This window comes from Lissotriton vulgaris, chromosome 11 (genome assembly GCF_964263255.1).
Source record: "Lissotriton vulgaris chromosome 11, aLisVul1.2, whole genome shotgun sequence".
Taxonomy (NCBI): Eukaryota; Metazoa; Chordata; class Amphibia; order Caudata; family Salamandridae; genus Lissotriton; species Lissotriton vulgaris.
In genome coordinates, this window is record NC_141699.1 from 908,895,354 (window position 1) to 908,911,052 (window position 15,699).

The 15,699-nt window shown below is 48.2% G+C and overlaps 1 protein-coding gene across 15 annotated transcripts in view; it reads left to right on the plus strand.

The window, feature by feature from the left end:
- Positions 1–15,699, plus strand: part of TRIP12 (thyroid hormone receptor interactor 12) — a 1,206,981-nt gene that overhangs the window by 661,949 nt on the left and 529,333 nt on the right. For all 15 annotated transcript variants that reach the window (XM_086944059.1, XM_086944047.1, XM_086944048.1 and 12 more), the window contains one exon: positions 15,310–15,511. In XM_086944059.1, the coding sequence (XP_086800185.1) occupies positions 15,310–15,511 (202 nt within the window). The remainder of the gene's footprint in view (positions 1–15,309; positions 15,512–15,699) is intronic.

Below are 15,699 nucleotides of genomic sequence, written 5' to 3' on the forward strand. Positions count from 1 at the left end.
ACCCAGACCCTGAAGCACCTCTCCTACCAAGCCGCCACACCTTGGATTTCTAACTCGGTCTCTGCTTTTGTCAACTTTTGACCTTTCCCTTCCCTGAGGTGTGATACTTTGACCTTCAGGCAATCAATGGTAACTTTTGGTACTTTTTCCTGGTCCGCACTATGTCAGAGGGATCTCTTCTCAAGCCTTGCAAATTTTACGGGGAAGTAAGATTATTCTTTGAGGATCCCGATAATGATTGCCTTTATTGCTTACACCCTCACCATAAACCTAGGCAGTGTAAGCATTTTAGAACTTATCCTGCAAAGTCCTTAAAATATTGCGAAACCAGTCTAATACTCTAGCTTCAGAAGAAAAAGAAACATTAAGACTAATTCAGATTTTGAGAGGCAGAGTCATTCTTTATCAGGAAGAAACAGAAAAATGAGGGCACCACTTCATATGAGAAAGATCTAAAAAAAAAAAAATCTCACAGCAAGGACTTCTCACAAACATTCTTCTTACTCCTCATCTGTGACATATTTTGAGGCTGCATAATCAAAGTAAATCTCTCCATTGACTGACTTGTTGCTTAGTCATTTTGTCAATGGATGATGCATCCACTTGGAGACAGTCTATGTAAATCTCACCCACCTTGCCAGACGGCGTTGGTGACTCAGACGACATCTTCCCTGTTGACAAAGAAACAAACGACTACATTGTCATTGACAACAGTACCGTTGACAGGAACTTTGACTTCAATATCGACGAGTACTTCTCTTATCTACAAAGAGGTTCGTTTTATCTTGTCGCCAGTGAGGCCCCGATGGCCTATAAGGTGACAATTCTAATATTAAACAAAGGAATTCCTGAGAGTTTGCAGCCAGATCCATGCAAAGTGTCTCCTCTGCGCGGCTTCTTGAGATTGAAGAGTCAGGTGACGATGGACCATTTGGGCAGGCATATAGTCCCACTTAGTTAAACCTTGAATTCCAAGATACTGATCCTGGTAAGGGCACTTCCACATATTGGAAAGGGTATTTTTCTTTTCAAGACATTTTGCTACTCATCGCTGCAACTCTTTTCAAGTACATTATCCATACGACAAGCCGTAAGAGGAATATCATGGTTCACATGTAGCCAGTATTTCAGTACCTAGATCACTGGTGACTGATATATGCCACATATTGAACAACTATTATAGGAGGTTTCCTATACGACTTTAAAGATTCAGCTCAAAAAACGATTTGTTCAATTCCCATTGTAGATTACATATGGGAGGAAGGATTGAAGCTCATGAAGACCCCAGCTTCAGTGGCAGCTGTGGGTCCTTGTTGGAAAAAGAGTATAAGGCCCCAGAAAATTCACCTACATGCCTTATAGGTAATCTACGCCCTGACTCTGTTGTCATGCAGGCAGCCCAAAGGCCGGTCCAGAAATCCTTCTGCCCCATGTTTGTCTCCTCCAGATAAGGAGGGTAGATGCTAGATAATATTGGCAACCACGTTTCAGCTATGGCAGGTACTTCTATCGGAGCATCCAATGTGCTAGCTATCTTGGGAAGATATGACCTACAAATGTGGTAAGACACATAGGCCCTCCTAGAATTTTTACAGAGGATGAGAGGAAAGAAGCTTAGGAAATTCTTCAGGAAGGTGAGAGCTTCCTCTAAAATTATAGCCACTGATGAATCTCTTCTCAACTGCTTTTCGATAGATGGTGGGTGCATCGGTCCTATGCCTTCACAGTTGGCTGAAAACCGCAACCTTTCACTCAGAGGTACAGGCAAAGATAGTGGATTTGCCCTTTAATGAGGAGAATCTGTTTGGGAAAGATGTTGATGATGCCCTTCAATCTGTCAAGATGGACATAGATATGGCACGTTCTCTGGGTATGTTACAACAACGTCTCTTTCAGGACTTTTGAGGAGCCAGAGAAAGAGGCCAATTTATGCTCTGAGCATCTTAACAATAATGATACGTGCCCTATTCTCAACAGGGCAGTGTCCTCAATATGTACCACAACAGCAATACAGGGCATCTTCAGCCTCCTCATATTCATGGCAACCCACTGGTAGGCGTCCTCCAGCTGGGAGAAATAAATCCAAGACGCCTCCAGGTGCCAGTGACAATTTGTAGGCACTAATAACCTCAGTCTCATCTGTGGCATTTAGGAAAACACCTTTCCATATTTTACAATCAATTGAAGAGCATATCTTTAGACAAATGGATGTTAGTCGTGATAAAACATGGCCACACACTAAAATGTGTTCAAAAGCCTCCCAATCACTCTCCTTGCAACAGGTATAATCGTCATCTGTCTCTGCTGAAGCAGGAAGTTAGTTTGCTTATCTCCAAGAATAAAATAGATGAGTTTCCGTTAATACAACGCAATAAGGGTTTTCTACTCCAACTTCTTTTTCATCAAAAAGGTCAATAAAATGGACACAGATGAAGGATTTGAGGCTATTAAACAAATACATAAAGCAACAACCTCTCAGAATGCTATCTTTACATGAGATTTTACTGCTGTTGGGGGGGATTGTATGGTGTCTTTAGATCACCTAGATGCGTACTTTCATATCCCCATACATGTGAAACCTCCGATATTTCTGAGGTTCAAGGTGGCAGGTTGCCATCACCAATTTAAAGTGCTTCCCTTTTGACTGCGAAACAAAAAACGTGGCCCCTGTGGTGATGTTCTTGAGAAGAATAGGTCATCAGGTGTTCCCATACCTGGACAATTGTCTTATCAATGGTCCTACATTTCCATCAGAAAGTAAATCTACTTTGGCTTTTTGTCAGCTATTCCAAACTTAAGGTCTAAAGCTAATCAAGGAAAAGTCTTCCCTAACTCCATCCAGATACTGTTTTTCGTGGGCTCAATTCTGAATACAAAAGTCTCCGAGGCATACCCATCTATGGGAAGAATTCAGCGCATAATAGCAATAACCTCTTCACTTTCAAGAAAAAAAGCCCCCCTATTTACGGACTTTCAAGTAAATGTTGGCAATGATGTCTTGCAGTCTGTTAATCGCAAATTGCTGTCTGCGCATGAGACCCTTACTAGAGCAATTGGATGCACAATGGGTTTAACCCCAGGAAACCTTTGAAGACACGATCACAATTACCCCAGCTATGAAACTAGTGATGGTTTGGTGAAGAAAAAATAGAAAATCTCTCTGGGAATGTCGTTCGTTCCTGTGCCGCCCCATATCGTAATGACAACATAGGCTTCCCTAGAGGTTTGGAAAGCTCACCTGCAGGACCTAGAAATTTACAGAAAATGGTCTTCTCAAGAGGGAAATGTGCATAAGTCTTCTAAAATTGAATGTTGTCTTCCTAGGCCTCTAACATTTTTTCCCCAGAATACTCAAGTTCGAGGCATGTGGGCTGCTGAATTCATATCTGTGCATAGATCGCCGCCTAGTGTTGGGTCCGGATGATTGCACATTGTTGTCCTGGAAGAGTCTTCGAAGTATCACAAGATAGGTGGCTCCTCCCCTGGACTACAGTGCGCATGGGCATCGACTCCATCCCCAGATTGTTTTTTTCCGCCATTGGGTTCGGATGTCTTTGGTTCCCTCTTGTCGGAATCGATAGAACTTAACTTTACTTTGCTCGAGACAAAAAGGTCTTTAGGACTTGCGTCGGTATTGTCTTCCGTTCGGCTTCGCAACTTTCATCGGCTCCGAACCGAAATCGTTTTTCCGCGTGCTTTCGGCACGAAAGGGCCTAGTCGACGCTCCAGTCTCTTCAACTACCCATCATGGAACGAAGTCCATTCAAACGATGTCCGGTGTGTAACTCCAAGTATCCACACATCGACGTCCACCCGGTGTGCAACAAGTTCTTGTCGCCGGACCACGACGAGGCCAAGTGTATGGCCTGTTCCAGGTTCCGGTCCAAAAAAACACTCAAGCTCCGTCGAGCTGCGCGCCAGGAGGCCCAGCAATCTGCACCACCGCCTACGGACTTTTTCGTGCTGGGGATGTCGAGGACGACGATATCCAGGACATCACAGAATTTAACCCTGCGTCGGAGGACGACTACGACGCAGAGGCCGAGGATTTCGGTGAAGTCGTCGAGGAGGTAGGGGACGACGACGGGGCCCTTGCCACCGTGGAGGATAGCTCGGACGAGGAGCTTCCTCAAACTGACTCCGGGGCCGTCCATATTCATAAGGCCCAGGTCGAGGGATCGCCTTCGGGCCTTACCCGAGACCTTGTTATAAGTTCCTCGGCTCCGCCTCCTGGCCCGGCCACGGACATTGATACCGATTCACTCCCGGTACCACAGAAACCGAAAGTGAAACCTAAGGTCTCGACGCCAGAGATATCGAAACCGAAAGTGCGCATCGTGCTGGTCGGATCGAAGACTTCGGAGGCCTCGGCGCCGAAGAAATCAAAGATGGCCGTCGAGCCGAAGAGCCACGTCAAAATGGCCGACCAAAAGGCTACTACATCGAAGCCGAAGGTTATGGGGTCGGACGCAGCCGCATCGGCGCCGAAGACGGTCGACGCCAGCAAGGGTCGACTCGATCACAAAAAAACGGTCGACGACCCCAAAAAGTCTATTGCCGACCCGAAGAAGTGGCAAGACGACCCAAAGTCCCTCTCTGCCTCGCTTCCACACGACGAGGCCAAGGGAGCTGCGCCGAGTGTGTTGACTCCGAAGGGAACATCGTCGGTCTCCGCTCCGAAACCAGCTGCTAAAGACTGTCGAACCGGCGCGTCCATCCGCCGCGTTCACAAAGAAGGTTACGGAGTCCCTACAGCGAATTAGGGACGGCGGTAGTCGAGCCGAAGGACCCTGCGCCAGCCAAGCCTCTGGAGAAACCGGCGAAGGCGCCCACGCCGATCCTTGTTCACCTTGCCGCCTAAGACGGCGCCGAAGGCTTTCGCTCCTAAACCGGGGGCCAGCGTGCCCAAAAAGGTGTCTTCAACGCCGAAGCCGTCGTTGGTGGTCCTCGGCCCACGTCATCGACCACTTGCAGAGGAGGAGCATTTCATCGACGCCGAAACGGGCAGACTTTCCCTCCTGAAGAGGAAAATCGCCCCTGAGCCCCAATTGGAGTCGTACAAGATCCCACTCAAACGAAAGACGGACTCTGCTGGTACTCCTGCCTTGGTGGAGCCTATTTCACCACAGGCTCACGAACTCTCGCCCTCTCATTCCAATGTCGAAGGTGACGATGAAGATGAGTACAGCTATCCCGTCTACACAGACCCAGAGGATGGTCTTCTGGTGGCGATCCTGGGGACCCGCATTCTGGACAGGACCCTCAGCTTTTCTCAGCCAAGACTTCCCCCACTGAGGACTGCAGCTTTCAATGCCCTCATTGAGAGGGCAGCAGCCAATCACAACGTCGAGCTGCATGCTGACCCGGTGGACGTCGACTTCCTATTTGACACCTTTTCTGTCTCTGAAAAGACTGTAAAAACTCTGCCAATGCTGAAGGGTGTTTTAAAGCACGCGGCTGAGGTGTTCAAAGAACCCACCAGGGCGAGAGTCATCAACCCACGTATCGACAAAAAGTACAAGGCGGCGCCCACAGATCCAAATTATATTACGGGACAGTTGCCTCTGGACTCCCTGGTTGTCTCCAATGCCCGGAAGAGAGCCAACTCACAGACTACGGGTGATGCTCCTCCCCCAGACAAGGAATCAAGTCTTTGAGGCTTCGGGGAAGAGGGTGGCAGCGCAGGCAGCCAACATATGGCGCATCTCCAACACGCAGGCGCTCCTGGCGCGTTATGACAGGGCACACTATGATACTCTAGAGACCCTTTTACAGCATTTGCCAGATCAATATAAAGAAGCGGCTGAAATGTTGATACAAGAGGGGAAGCTTATCTCCAATGCTTCCATAAAGTGTGCTCTGGACGTGGCTGGCACCGCCGCACGCGCATTTAACACTAGCGTTTTGCTTTGTAGACATGCATGGCTAAGGATATCTGGGTTCAAGCCGGACATTCAAACCACCATCTTAAACCAAACAGTCAACCCAGATCACCTGTTTGGCCCTGAGGTTGACACCACCCTTGAGAAGATGAAAAAGGACACAGACACTGCAAAATCTATGGGTGCCTTGCAGTCCCAGCAGTTTCGGAGTGGGTCCTTTCGTCGCTCCAATACTAGAGGCACCTCAAGGGGGCAACTTTCGCAGTCAGCGCAGTTCTACAAAAGCAACACCCAGACTGCTTATACCAACAAGGGTCAAGGTGGATACCGCGGCAACAACGCCAAGGGCAGAGAACGTGGCAACAACAGCTCCAGGTCCTCCACCGCCAGCAAACAGTGACGCCTTGTCACTGCCCCCGACCACGCAACACCGGTCGGGGGGAGACTCCAGCAGTTCCTGCCCGTGTGGAAGTCCATCACCACGGACAGGTGGGTCAGAACACTTGTCCAATTCGGTTATTGTCTGGAGCTCACATCCACTCCACCCAACATACCCCAAGGCACCGTCCTATGTCCGGCGAGCACTTGCACTTATTGCAGCAGGAAGTCAGTCATGCTGCAAAAAGGGGCAATAGAGCTCGTGCCCTTGCAGGAAAGAGGTGCGTGAGTTTACTCCCTGTACTCTCTGATTCCAAAGAAGGACGGATCCCTCAGGCCCATCCTGGATCTCCGGCCCCTCAACTTTTACATCCTATCAGAGCATTTCCACATGCTCACACTGCAGCAAGTTCTCCCACTGCTTCAACAGGGCGACTTCCTAGCAACTCTGGACCTGAAGGATGCGTACTTCCACATTCCGCTACATCCTTCACACAGAAAATACCTCAGGTTCACCATCCAAAACAAGCACTACCAATTCAAGGTTTTGCCTTTTGGGGTCACCACGGCACGCAGGGTTTTCACAAAGTGCCTGGCGACGGTGGCGGTGCATCTGAGATGTCAAAACATCCACGTCTACCCCTATCTGGACGACTGGCTCATTCAGGCGAAGTCGGCCCAGCAGTGCGCCGACCACGTGTCCCACACCATTCACCTTCTGCACGATCTGGGGTTCTCACTGAATTACCCAAAATCCCATCTCCAGCCCGCCCACATACGGCAGTATCTGGGTGCGACCATAAACACTTTGGCGGCCACAGCACAGCCGAATTCAGTGAGAGTCAACAGCATTCAATCGCTGATCCAAAAATTCAGACCTCAACACTCGCTTTCAGCAAGAGTGTTCATGCAGTTGATAGGCATGATGGCCTCCTGCATCTCCATTGTCCCGCACGCGAGACTACAAATGCGTCCGCTTCAGGAGTGCTTGGCTCGTCAGTGGACTCAGGCTCACAACCAGTTGAAAGACCTAGTGTTGGTGAGCGGTCGGGCATACAACTCTCTGCATTGGTGGAATCCACGAAACCTTTGCAAGGGCCGACCGTTTCAAGAGCCTGTGCCACAGATTATCCTGACGACGGATACTTCTCTCCAGGGATGGGGAGCGCATGTACTCCAATACACTGTGCAGGGACTATGGACGCAGCAACAGGGGAAGATGCACATCAATGTTCTGGAACTGATGGCGATCTTCATGGCACTAAAGGCCTTCAAAGTACATCTATGCAACAAGGTCGTGTTGATTCGGATGGACAACATGACGGCGATGTACTACATTCAGAAGCAGGGAGGCACACACTCTCCGCAGCTGTCTCATATGGCTCAGAGCATGTGGAAGTGGGCCATTCAGAGGAACATCTTCCTCATGGCAGAGCATCTCCCAGGCAAAGACAATCAGATGGCGGACCTGCTCAGCAGGCACAGCCACCAAATGCACGAGTGGGAGATACATCCATCAGTACTCCAGCCGTACTTCCAAAGGTGGGGTCATCCAGAGATAGACCTGTTTGCCACGCAGGAGAACGCAAAATGCCAAAGCTTCGCCGCCAGGTTCCCACACCCACACCCACTGTCGCAGGGCAATGCGATATGGATGAACTGGTCAGGCAAATTTGCGTACGCTTTTCCCCCAGCACCTCTGATACCGCTGGTGGTACGCAAACTCAGGCAGCACTCGATGACTCTCATCCTAGTTGCTCCAACATGGGCTCGTCAACCATGGTACACCACGTTTCTGGAACTGTCCGTGGTACCGCATCAAAGGCTACATCTCACACCCAGCCTTCTGACGCAGAGCCATGGCGACATTCAGCACCCAGATCCGCAACAGCTCAACCTGGCAATCTGGCTCCTGAAGTCCTAGAGTTTGGCTACCTCAACTTACCTCCCAATTGCATGGACATCATTCGGGAGGCAAGGAAGCCCACTACTAGAGCCTGCTACGCGGCAAAATGGAAGCGGTTTGTCATTTATTGTGCGAACCACAACATTAACCCGCTGGATGCTTCTATTCAGAACATCATCTGTTAACTGTTCCATCTGTACAAGTGTAATCTGGCCTATACTTCCATTCGCATTCATCTGTCTGCAATGGCCGCGTATCTCCAAAATAGACCACACCTTTCACTCTTCAAGGTGCCTGCCATCAAAGCTTTTTTGGAAGGCCTCAAACGAGTCATTCCGCCACGGACTCCACCAACTCCTGAGTGGAACCTCAATGTGGTTCTTACCAGACTGATGGGTCCTCCCTTTGAACCACTGCATTCCTGCGAGATTCAGTTCTTGACATGGAAAGTGTCTTTCCTCTTAGCAATTACATCGCTACGGAGGGTTAGTGAATTGCAAGCCCTCACAATCCAAGAGCCATTTATCCAAATTCATTCCAACAGGGTGGTGCTCCGCACTAACCCTAAGTTTCTGCCCAAGGTTGTGTCTCAGTTCCACATCAACCAAACAATCGAATTACCTGTTTTCTTTCAAAATCCTGAGTCACTGGCGGAGCGGATGCTCCACACCCTTGACGTTAAACGGGCCCTAATGTATTACATTGATAGGACCAAGGATTTTAGAAAAACTAAGCAACTCTTTGTCGCCTTTGCACCACACCACAAAGGTAACCCTATTTCCAAGGCTGGTATTGCTAGGTGGATCGTTAAATGTATCCAGATCTGCTATGCAAAAGCAAAACGCACTCTTACCATTCCACCAAGAGCCCACTCCACCAGAAAGTTAGGGGCCTCTATGGCTTTCCTTGGAAACATTCCCTTAGAGGACATATGTAGAGCAGCCACATGGTCTACCACACACACATTTACTAAGCATTACTGTGTTGATGTGCACTTCAAACAGCAGGCAGCTGTAGGGCAGGCTGATCTCAAGACACTTTTCCAAACTGCTGCAGCTGGCACGGGCGGCCGCCGCTAATGGAGGGACTGCTATGTATTCTATGCACAGATATGAATTCAGCAGCCCACATGCCTCGAACCAAATATGCTACTTACTAGTATGCATCTGTTCTTGGCATGTAGGGCTGCTGACATTCATATCGCCCGCCCTCCTCCCCGGCGCCTGTAGCAGCTGCAGTATTCACATATATACTCATAGCATGGTCATCATTCACTGAGTTTCACTCCATCTTGGCCACAATGGCTAAAAACAATCTGGGGATGGAGTCGATGCCCATGTGCACTGTAGTCCAGGGGAGGAGCCACCTATCTCGTGATACTTCGAAGACTCTTCCAGGACAACAATGTGCAATCATCCGGACCCAACACTAGGCGGCGATCTATGCACAGATATGAATGTCAGCAGCCCTACATGCCAACAACAGATGCATACTAGTAAGTAGCATATTCGTTCCTCTGTCTTGGTTAGGATGGACAATACCACAACCATGTTCTGTCTCACCAAACAAGGCAAAATCAAAGGTCTTTTTTTTCTGAAGTCCAGCAAATATGGGAATGATTTATTGCTCGCAACATTACAGTACGAATGGGCAGATTACATGAGCAGGACTGCAAAACAGTGCGACATGTGGGGACAAAATCAGCAACAGTAATCCAAGTTTTCTATCAGTGAGGAAGCACAAATGTACATCTATCTGCAACTCTTCAGAACAAGAAATGCAATGTGTGCTAGCAGGTTTCTTCCCAAAAAGTCTTGGGGAAATTCATTTCTTCTAGTCCTGACAGGAATGTTCGATTGTTTTCCTCCTTTTCCTAGGTTCCAAAAGTTCTTCGAAATATGAGTCTTTTTTCTGAACTCCAGCATGGCTAAGACAATACTGGTTCACAGAGCTTCTATTAACACCTTGGCTGCTAGGTGTTTTCCCCTCCTATGCTGACTCATCGTCAAGTCCATTGTTCATGACGAGCTCAGCTCGTCATCAGCACAGCTCAACCGTGCATCATGACGAGCTGAGCTCGTCATGAGCATGGAAAGGGTTAATATGTCTACTCATACAGTCTAAGCCTACGGGGAACTGCCTGTCTATGAACAAAGGTCAGATTGTTCACCCACAGAAACAGTTGCTCAGCTTGGCTTTTAACAACAATGAATTCGGATCACCAAATATACTAGAGGCTTGCAAGACAATTCAGCGTTCTCAGGCAGATGTCACGAGTAAATAAAAGGCAAAATGGAAGAGATTTTGTTTTTGGTATGTCAATATCAGTCTACATCCCTTGACAAAGTCTCCAGGGCAAATACTACCTTACTTACTCCACCTGGCAAAATGAGGTCTAGCTTATTCCACCATAAAAATCCCTCAGGCAGCTACTTCCAGAATTCCGAGACAAAGCGTGAAAGTCTCATTATGGTGCAAAAGACTAATCAAGGAGTCCCTAATGTTTCTGGTCTCAGAGAGCAGAGACTATCCACCCAGGGGTCCAGAAACATGCCTGTTTGTGGCAGGTTGCCCAAAGCCAGTCAGTGCCCACACCAGGGTCTGTCATTTTTCAGGGGTCACCTCTGAGTATATGCTGTAATAAACTCACACTGGCATCAGTGTGGATTCATTACTAGGAGTTGTTTGGTACCAAACACTCCTGGTTTCAGTGAAACCTTCTAAGTTCTCTGGAACTAGAGTTGCCTAGTTTTCAGCCCATGTACTCCTCATGGCTTTCCTTGCACTTAGAATATTTAAGAATTGACTTAATTATTTGTTGGGGCTGTGAGAAGGTGGCCTGATATGCAGTGCTCACTATTCTAGTGAACACTATGTATCAGTCCAGCAACCCTTATTGATGATTGGTTGTAAGTCAACCTTATAGACCAGCTATCCTAGTAGCATGGATACGAGCAGTCTAAGGCTAAAGACTCGAGAGGGCGTGTTAAGCCAGCTGTTTACCACACATATACCCCTTGAACACCAAGTGAAAGGACACCACACAAGTGTTATGAAAATAAACAGTTATTTATTAAAGATCACAACAGCCCTGTACTCTTTATGAGGACAGGGTACTAAGCACAAACCAAAACTCTTACAAAAATACTTAAGTTAGCACAGTATATACAAATGCCCGAGGGGCACGGAAAACCATATACTCTGAAAGTGGAATGTGAAATTCCTAGCAGGTAAGTACAGTACTAATAGCTTTTGGAATCGCTAGGACTTGACTAGGGAATCGTTAGATTACTTCTAGGAGGCCTAGGGGACTCGGGTGCAGTGTGTGCACTCTCACGCGAGATGCGGACAAAAGTCTATGGTAGCTAGGAAATAGAAAGTTAGTGTTCTCGGGCGAACCCGACCTGGTAGGGAGAAAACGAAAGTAGATTCTGACCCTTGGATAGTGAGGCTATGCTGGGGCACCGAAATGCCGAAGTTACCTAGCCCAGGGGCTGCAGCTGCATAGGTCTGAAAAGACGTCGGGAATCCTCGTAGACGGACCAGGAGCCGGAAGAAAAGATGCTGGCCGGTGACCAGTGGAGAAAGTTCAGTTGGATCCAAGCCTGGATCTCGAAGATAGATGACACCTGAAAGCAGAGGGGACCAAGTTCGAGACTACTAGCCAGTAGTCAGTGGGCACCAGGAGGGCACCGGATGGTAGCCACCTCGACAAGGTGAGTGGGTGACGCTTGAGCTCGAAGATCTCACGGACCAGGAGGCGTTGTCGGCGACCAGGATGGAGGATCGAGCTGTCCCACGAAGATAGAAGCTGTCGGCGTCGCTGGACCCAGGATTGGGCAACAAAGCCTTGGCAAATTCAAGCCCACGCGGTGGACTCAAAATGGCGTCTGGAGTGGACCAGGAGGGTCCGGGGTGCCTCTCTTCAAGAAGGAAGCAAGGGCCAGTCTGGAGCAACCAGACCAGCAGTCGTGAAGTCGTTGGGCGTCGTTCAGAAGGCCACAAGCCAGCCGGCTAGTAGCCAAACAACGCGGTGCACAGCAAACAGCAGAAGGGCCCCACGCAGATCGTGGAGATGCAGGGAGGCTGACCTTGGGTGCTGGAGCTGCGCAGGGTCGGGGCTTCTCGGACCCCAAAGCACTCACCAGTGGAGGACACGGTGGGCTTGCAGTAAAGATGTCGTGCAGTCTTGGCGATCGTCGGTCCCTCGAGGTCTCGTCGCACTCACGGTTCTCAGCTTGGCTGTAGAGGTGAGTAGAGGTCAGAGGTGCCAGGGAAGCCGGGTCTCGTCGAGCTGGGTCGTCGGATTCGTGATGAAGGACTTGCAGCAGACCGCAGTGTTCTTTAGGATGGTGCCCGCTTGATGCAGGGTGACTACTCCTTAGCCACAAGGGAGAATCTTGAAGAAGAAATCGTGAAGTCCTTTCGAAGAAAGTGGTATCTTGATTCCAAAGATGATCTAATTTGAACAGGGGGCCCGCTCCTATCTTTATACTAAAAAAGGGGGCTGACCCGGTGACTAGGTCCTGCCTATGGGTGGGACCAGGAGGGGGGTGGTTACACCCCTCTCCCCTGCCGGACTTCCCCAGGCCAGGGGCTGGTGTGCCCCTGGAACTGGTTCTGACTGGCCTATGCGTAGTGAGCACCGGGGTGCCACTCAGCAGTCACCTTCCTGAAAAGCCCTGCCTACCCAGGATACACAAAACCATGTCTGGGACGGTGCTAGCACCGCCCCGGACAGGAAACCCTTTGTCCAGGCCTCCCTCGCTGGAAGGACTCCCAGCAGCAGGAGGTCAGACTCGTGTCTGTGGTGGCAGCATCCATTTTGTGGAGCTGAGGCTTCAGTTAACTTTAACCGGGGTTCACAGTTACATACATGTCGTGTCCCTCTAGAAGGGTGGAATGCTAACCCCGTCGCCAGAATTGGCGAGGGGTTAGTATTCCAATTCGTATGACACCTTACTCGACATGTTTTGATAAAGCAATACCAAAGATAGCATTTAACCGCGAGGATTATAATGCACTTAAGAGTATATGGTATGCGATATCATGGAACAGCTATTAGGACTTGATTCCGCAAGCTGCAGACAGGCTCAGCTCATGCCAGAGCACCATCTCACTCGATTCCAAGCACTCTGCCTTCAGGATTGTTAAGGCCTGCCATAGGAGTGACTGATAGGAATCTGTGTGTCCATTTTAGGGTTAGGTATAGGTATACTACACCTACAGCAAAGGGTGATTACACGACTTTGCCCCAGCTGTCATGCAGCCAGTTGTGTCAAATTTAGGAGGCCAGCCAGGGGTGGCATAATACATGCTGCAGCCCCTGGCAGCCCTGGGTACACCTATGCCCTGAGTTACAGGGTCTGATAAGGTGGCCCAGTACCAATTGGTAGATGCACCTAGGGTACATGAGGTAATTTAGAAAGAGAACAGCCAGGCTGTGGGTCTGATTGGCAGGCCCACAGCCAGAGAAAGTCGTAAACCAGTGAAACAAAAGCAAAAAATCTGGGTGATCATAGGATTGCAGACCCTACTCTCCTACAGGGGCACATCTACTCATGCAGATATGCCCTCACCTGGGCTGTAGTGCACCCTGCCTTAAGGCTGTAAGGCTTGCTAGAGGGGTGACTTACCTATACCTACAGGCAGTGCTGGCTGTCTGGCATGGCACCCAAGCAGGGTGCCATGCCGACTGTCGTTTTTCTCCTCAGAAGGGCATGCAAGGAGCCAGGGCAGTGGCATGGATCTTGTGAAGGGGGGTCCCAGGGGACCTTCTTTGGCTCCCAGGCTATAGGTACTCAGGGTACCATTTATTATGGACTTAAAGAGGGCAGAAGTACCAATTGTGGGTATGTTTTAGGGAAGATGAATGACCTGGTTGGCAACGGCCCTGCACACTACAGTTTAAACACTTTAAAACCAGGCAAAAAGTGAGGGCTAACCATGTCAAAGGAGGCACTTTTTTTCACAGAGCTGCTTTATCACCGAGCCAGTTTGGTTTTTGCAGCCATTACTTTTTGCCACGATAATGCAGGAAAGCCATTGATTGCAAAGGATAAAGCACACTGCACTAGGAAAGTAGCTCCATCTACTGCCCTTTTTGCGAGAGTTTCGTTACCGGACATTTGCAGGGTGGCCACTTTGACTTTGTCCACACTGTCACAAAATTTCGTTTGGATTCTTCACGGAAAGTGGATGCTGCAGTTTGGCAAGCAGTGTTACATCACCTCTTTCTGTAAGTTACAGAAATATTTTTTTAGCCTACATATTATGTTATGCAATGTCTTCAAGCTTTAAGTTTGAATGAATACAGGAGTTTTATTTTTGATGGTAGCCTTCGAATCATCATGGTTGCTTTCCACTAACGAGTGGTTTGCCATACCCACTGTCTCTTTGCCTTGGTACTGCTTACTAGTCTGATTCAAGCAAGTGAATCTATGACAGATTCCATACTGGAGAAAAAACAAGTTACATGTGCACTGTGGTTCTCCAGTGTTGATATTTTTCATAGATTCACATGTGACCCTCCCTCCTCCACATTCGGCCTCATCACTCTGGATGCTGGATGCCTCTTATACTCATTTATTTTAGACACATGCTAGAAATTTGAGGTCTAGTGTCTCTTAAGATTGAATGCTTCGGGCCTGGGTTTTGGGTGGTTGACATTTGGTTCTAAAAAAACAATGTGAATTGGTTACCATTGTCACTTGGCTTCTCTGTGGTTTTCCGTGTTCAATGCTTAGGCATAGCAAGGCTTATTAATATTACTACTGTGGAACTCCTGAAGACGATGGAGAAGATTCAAGCATTTGAATCTATGAAAGATATCAATACTGCAGAACCACAATGTACAGGTAAGTTACTTGTTTTTCCCTTGACATTGTGCAGAAGAAAACTACCAATAAAGTCACACTGGGGAAAAAACAAACCTGGGAAAAGTCGTTGTTGTGCAAATACGAAGTCCTCTACTCAAGAATCTGAACTTCTTTATCGCCATACAGGTGGAAGGGTAGAGCCAAATTGAAAGAAAAGTAGGTTTTCTACATTTATCCTTCCTATTTTTTCGTTTTTAATGTTTTCTTAAATTGCTTGTTGCAAATGAATTTCTCTGGTATTAACTTTAACATTACCATTTTAAAGGTGTGATGCATCAGGTGAAAAATTTAGCGGAATCGGAGACCCTGCTAACAAGTCCACCTAAAACATGCACAAATGGATCAGGAACTCTTCTTTCCACTACAATAAGCACTGGCATAACCACTGTTGCAAGCACCGTTACAGACTTGGGCTCCCCAAGCTTACAACATAGCAGAGATGATTCATTGGATCTTAGCCCACAAGGGTAAGTATTGCTTCAACTTAATTGACCCTACGTTAATTTCATTTAAACTGTTTTTATCCACATGGTAGTGACCCTATAACTGACATGACACAACACTAAGTTATTGTGGATGAAGAGTTGTAGTACACATTGGAGGCTTAAACAGTTCACTCTAATACCGTTGACACATTTTATATAGTATCTGACAA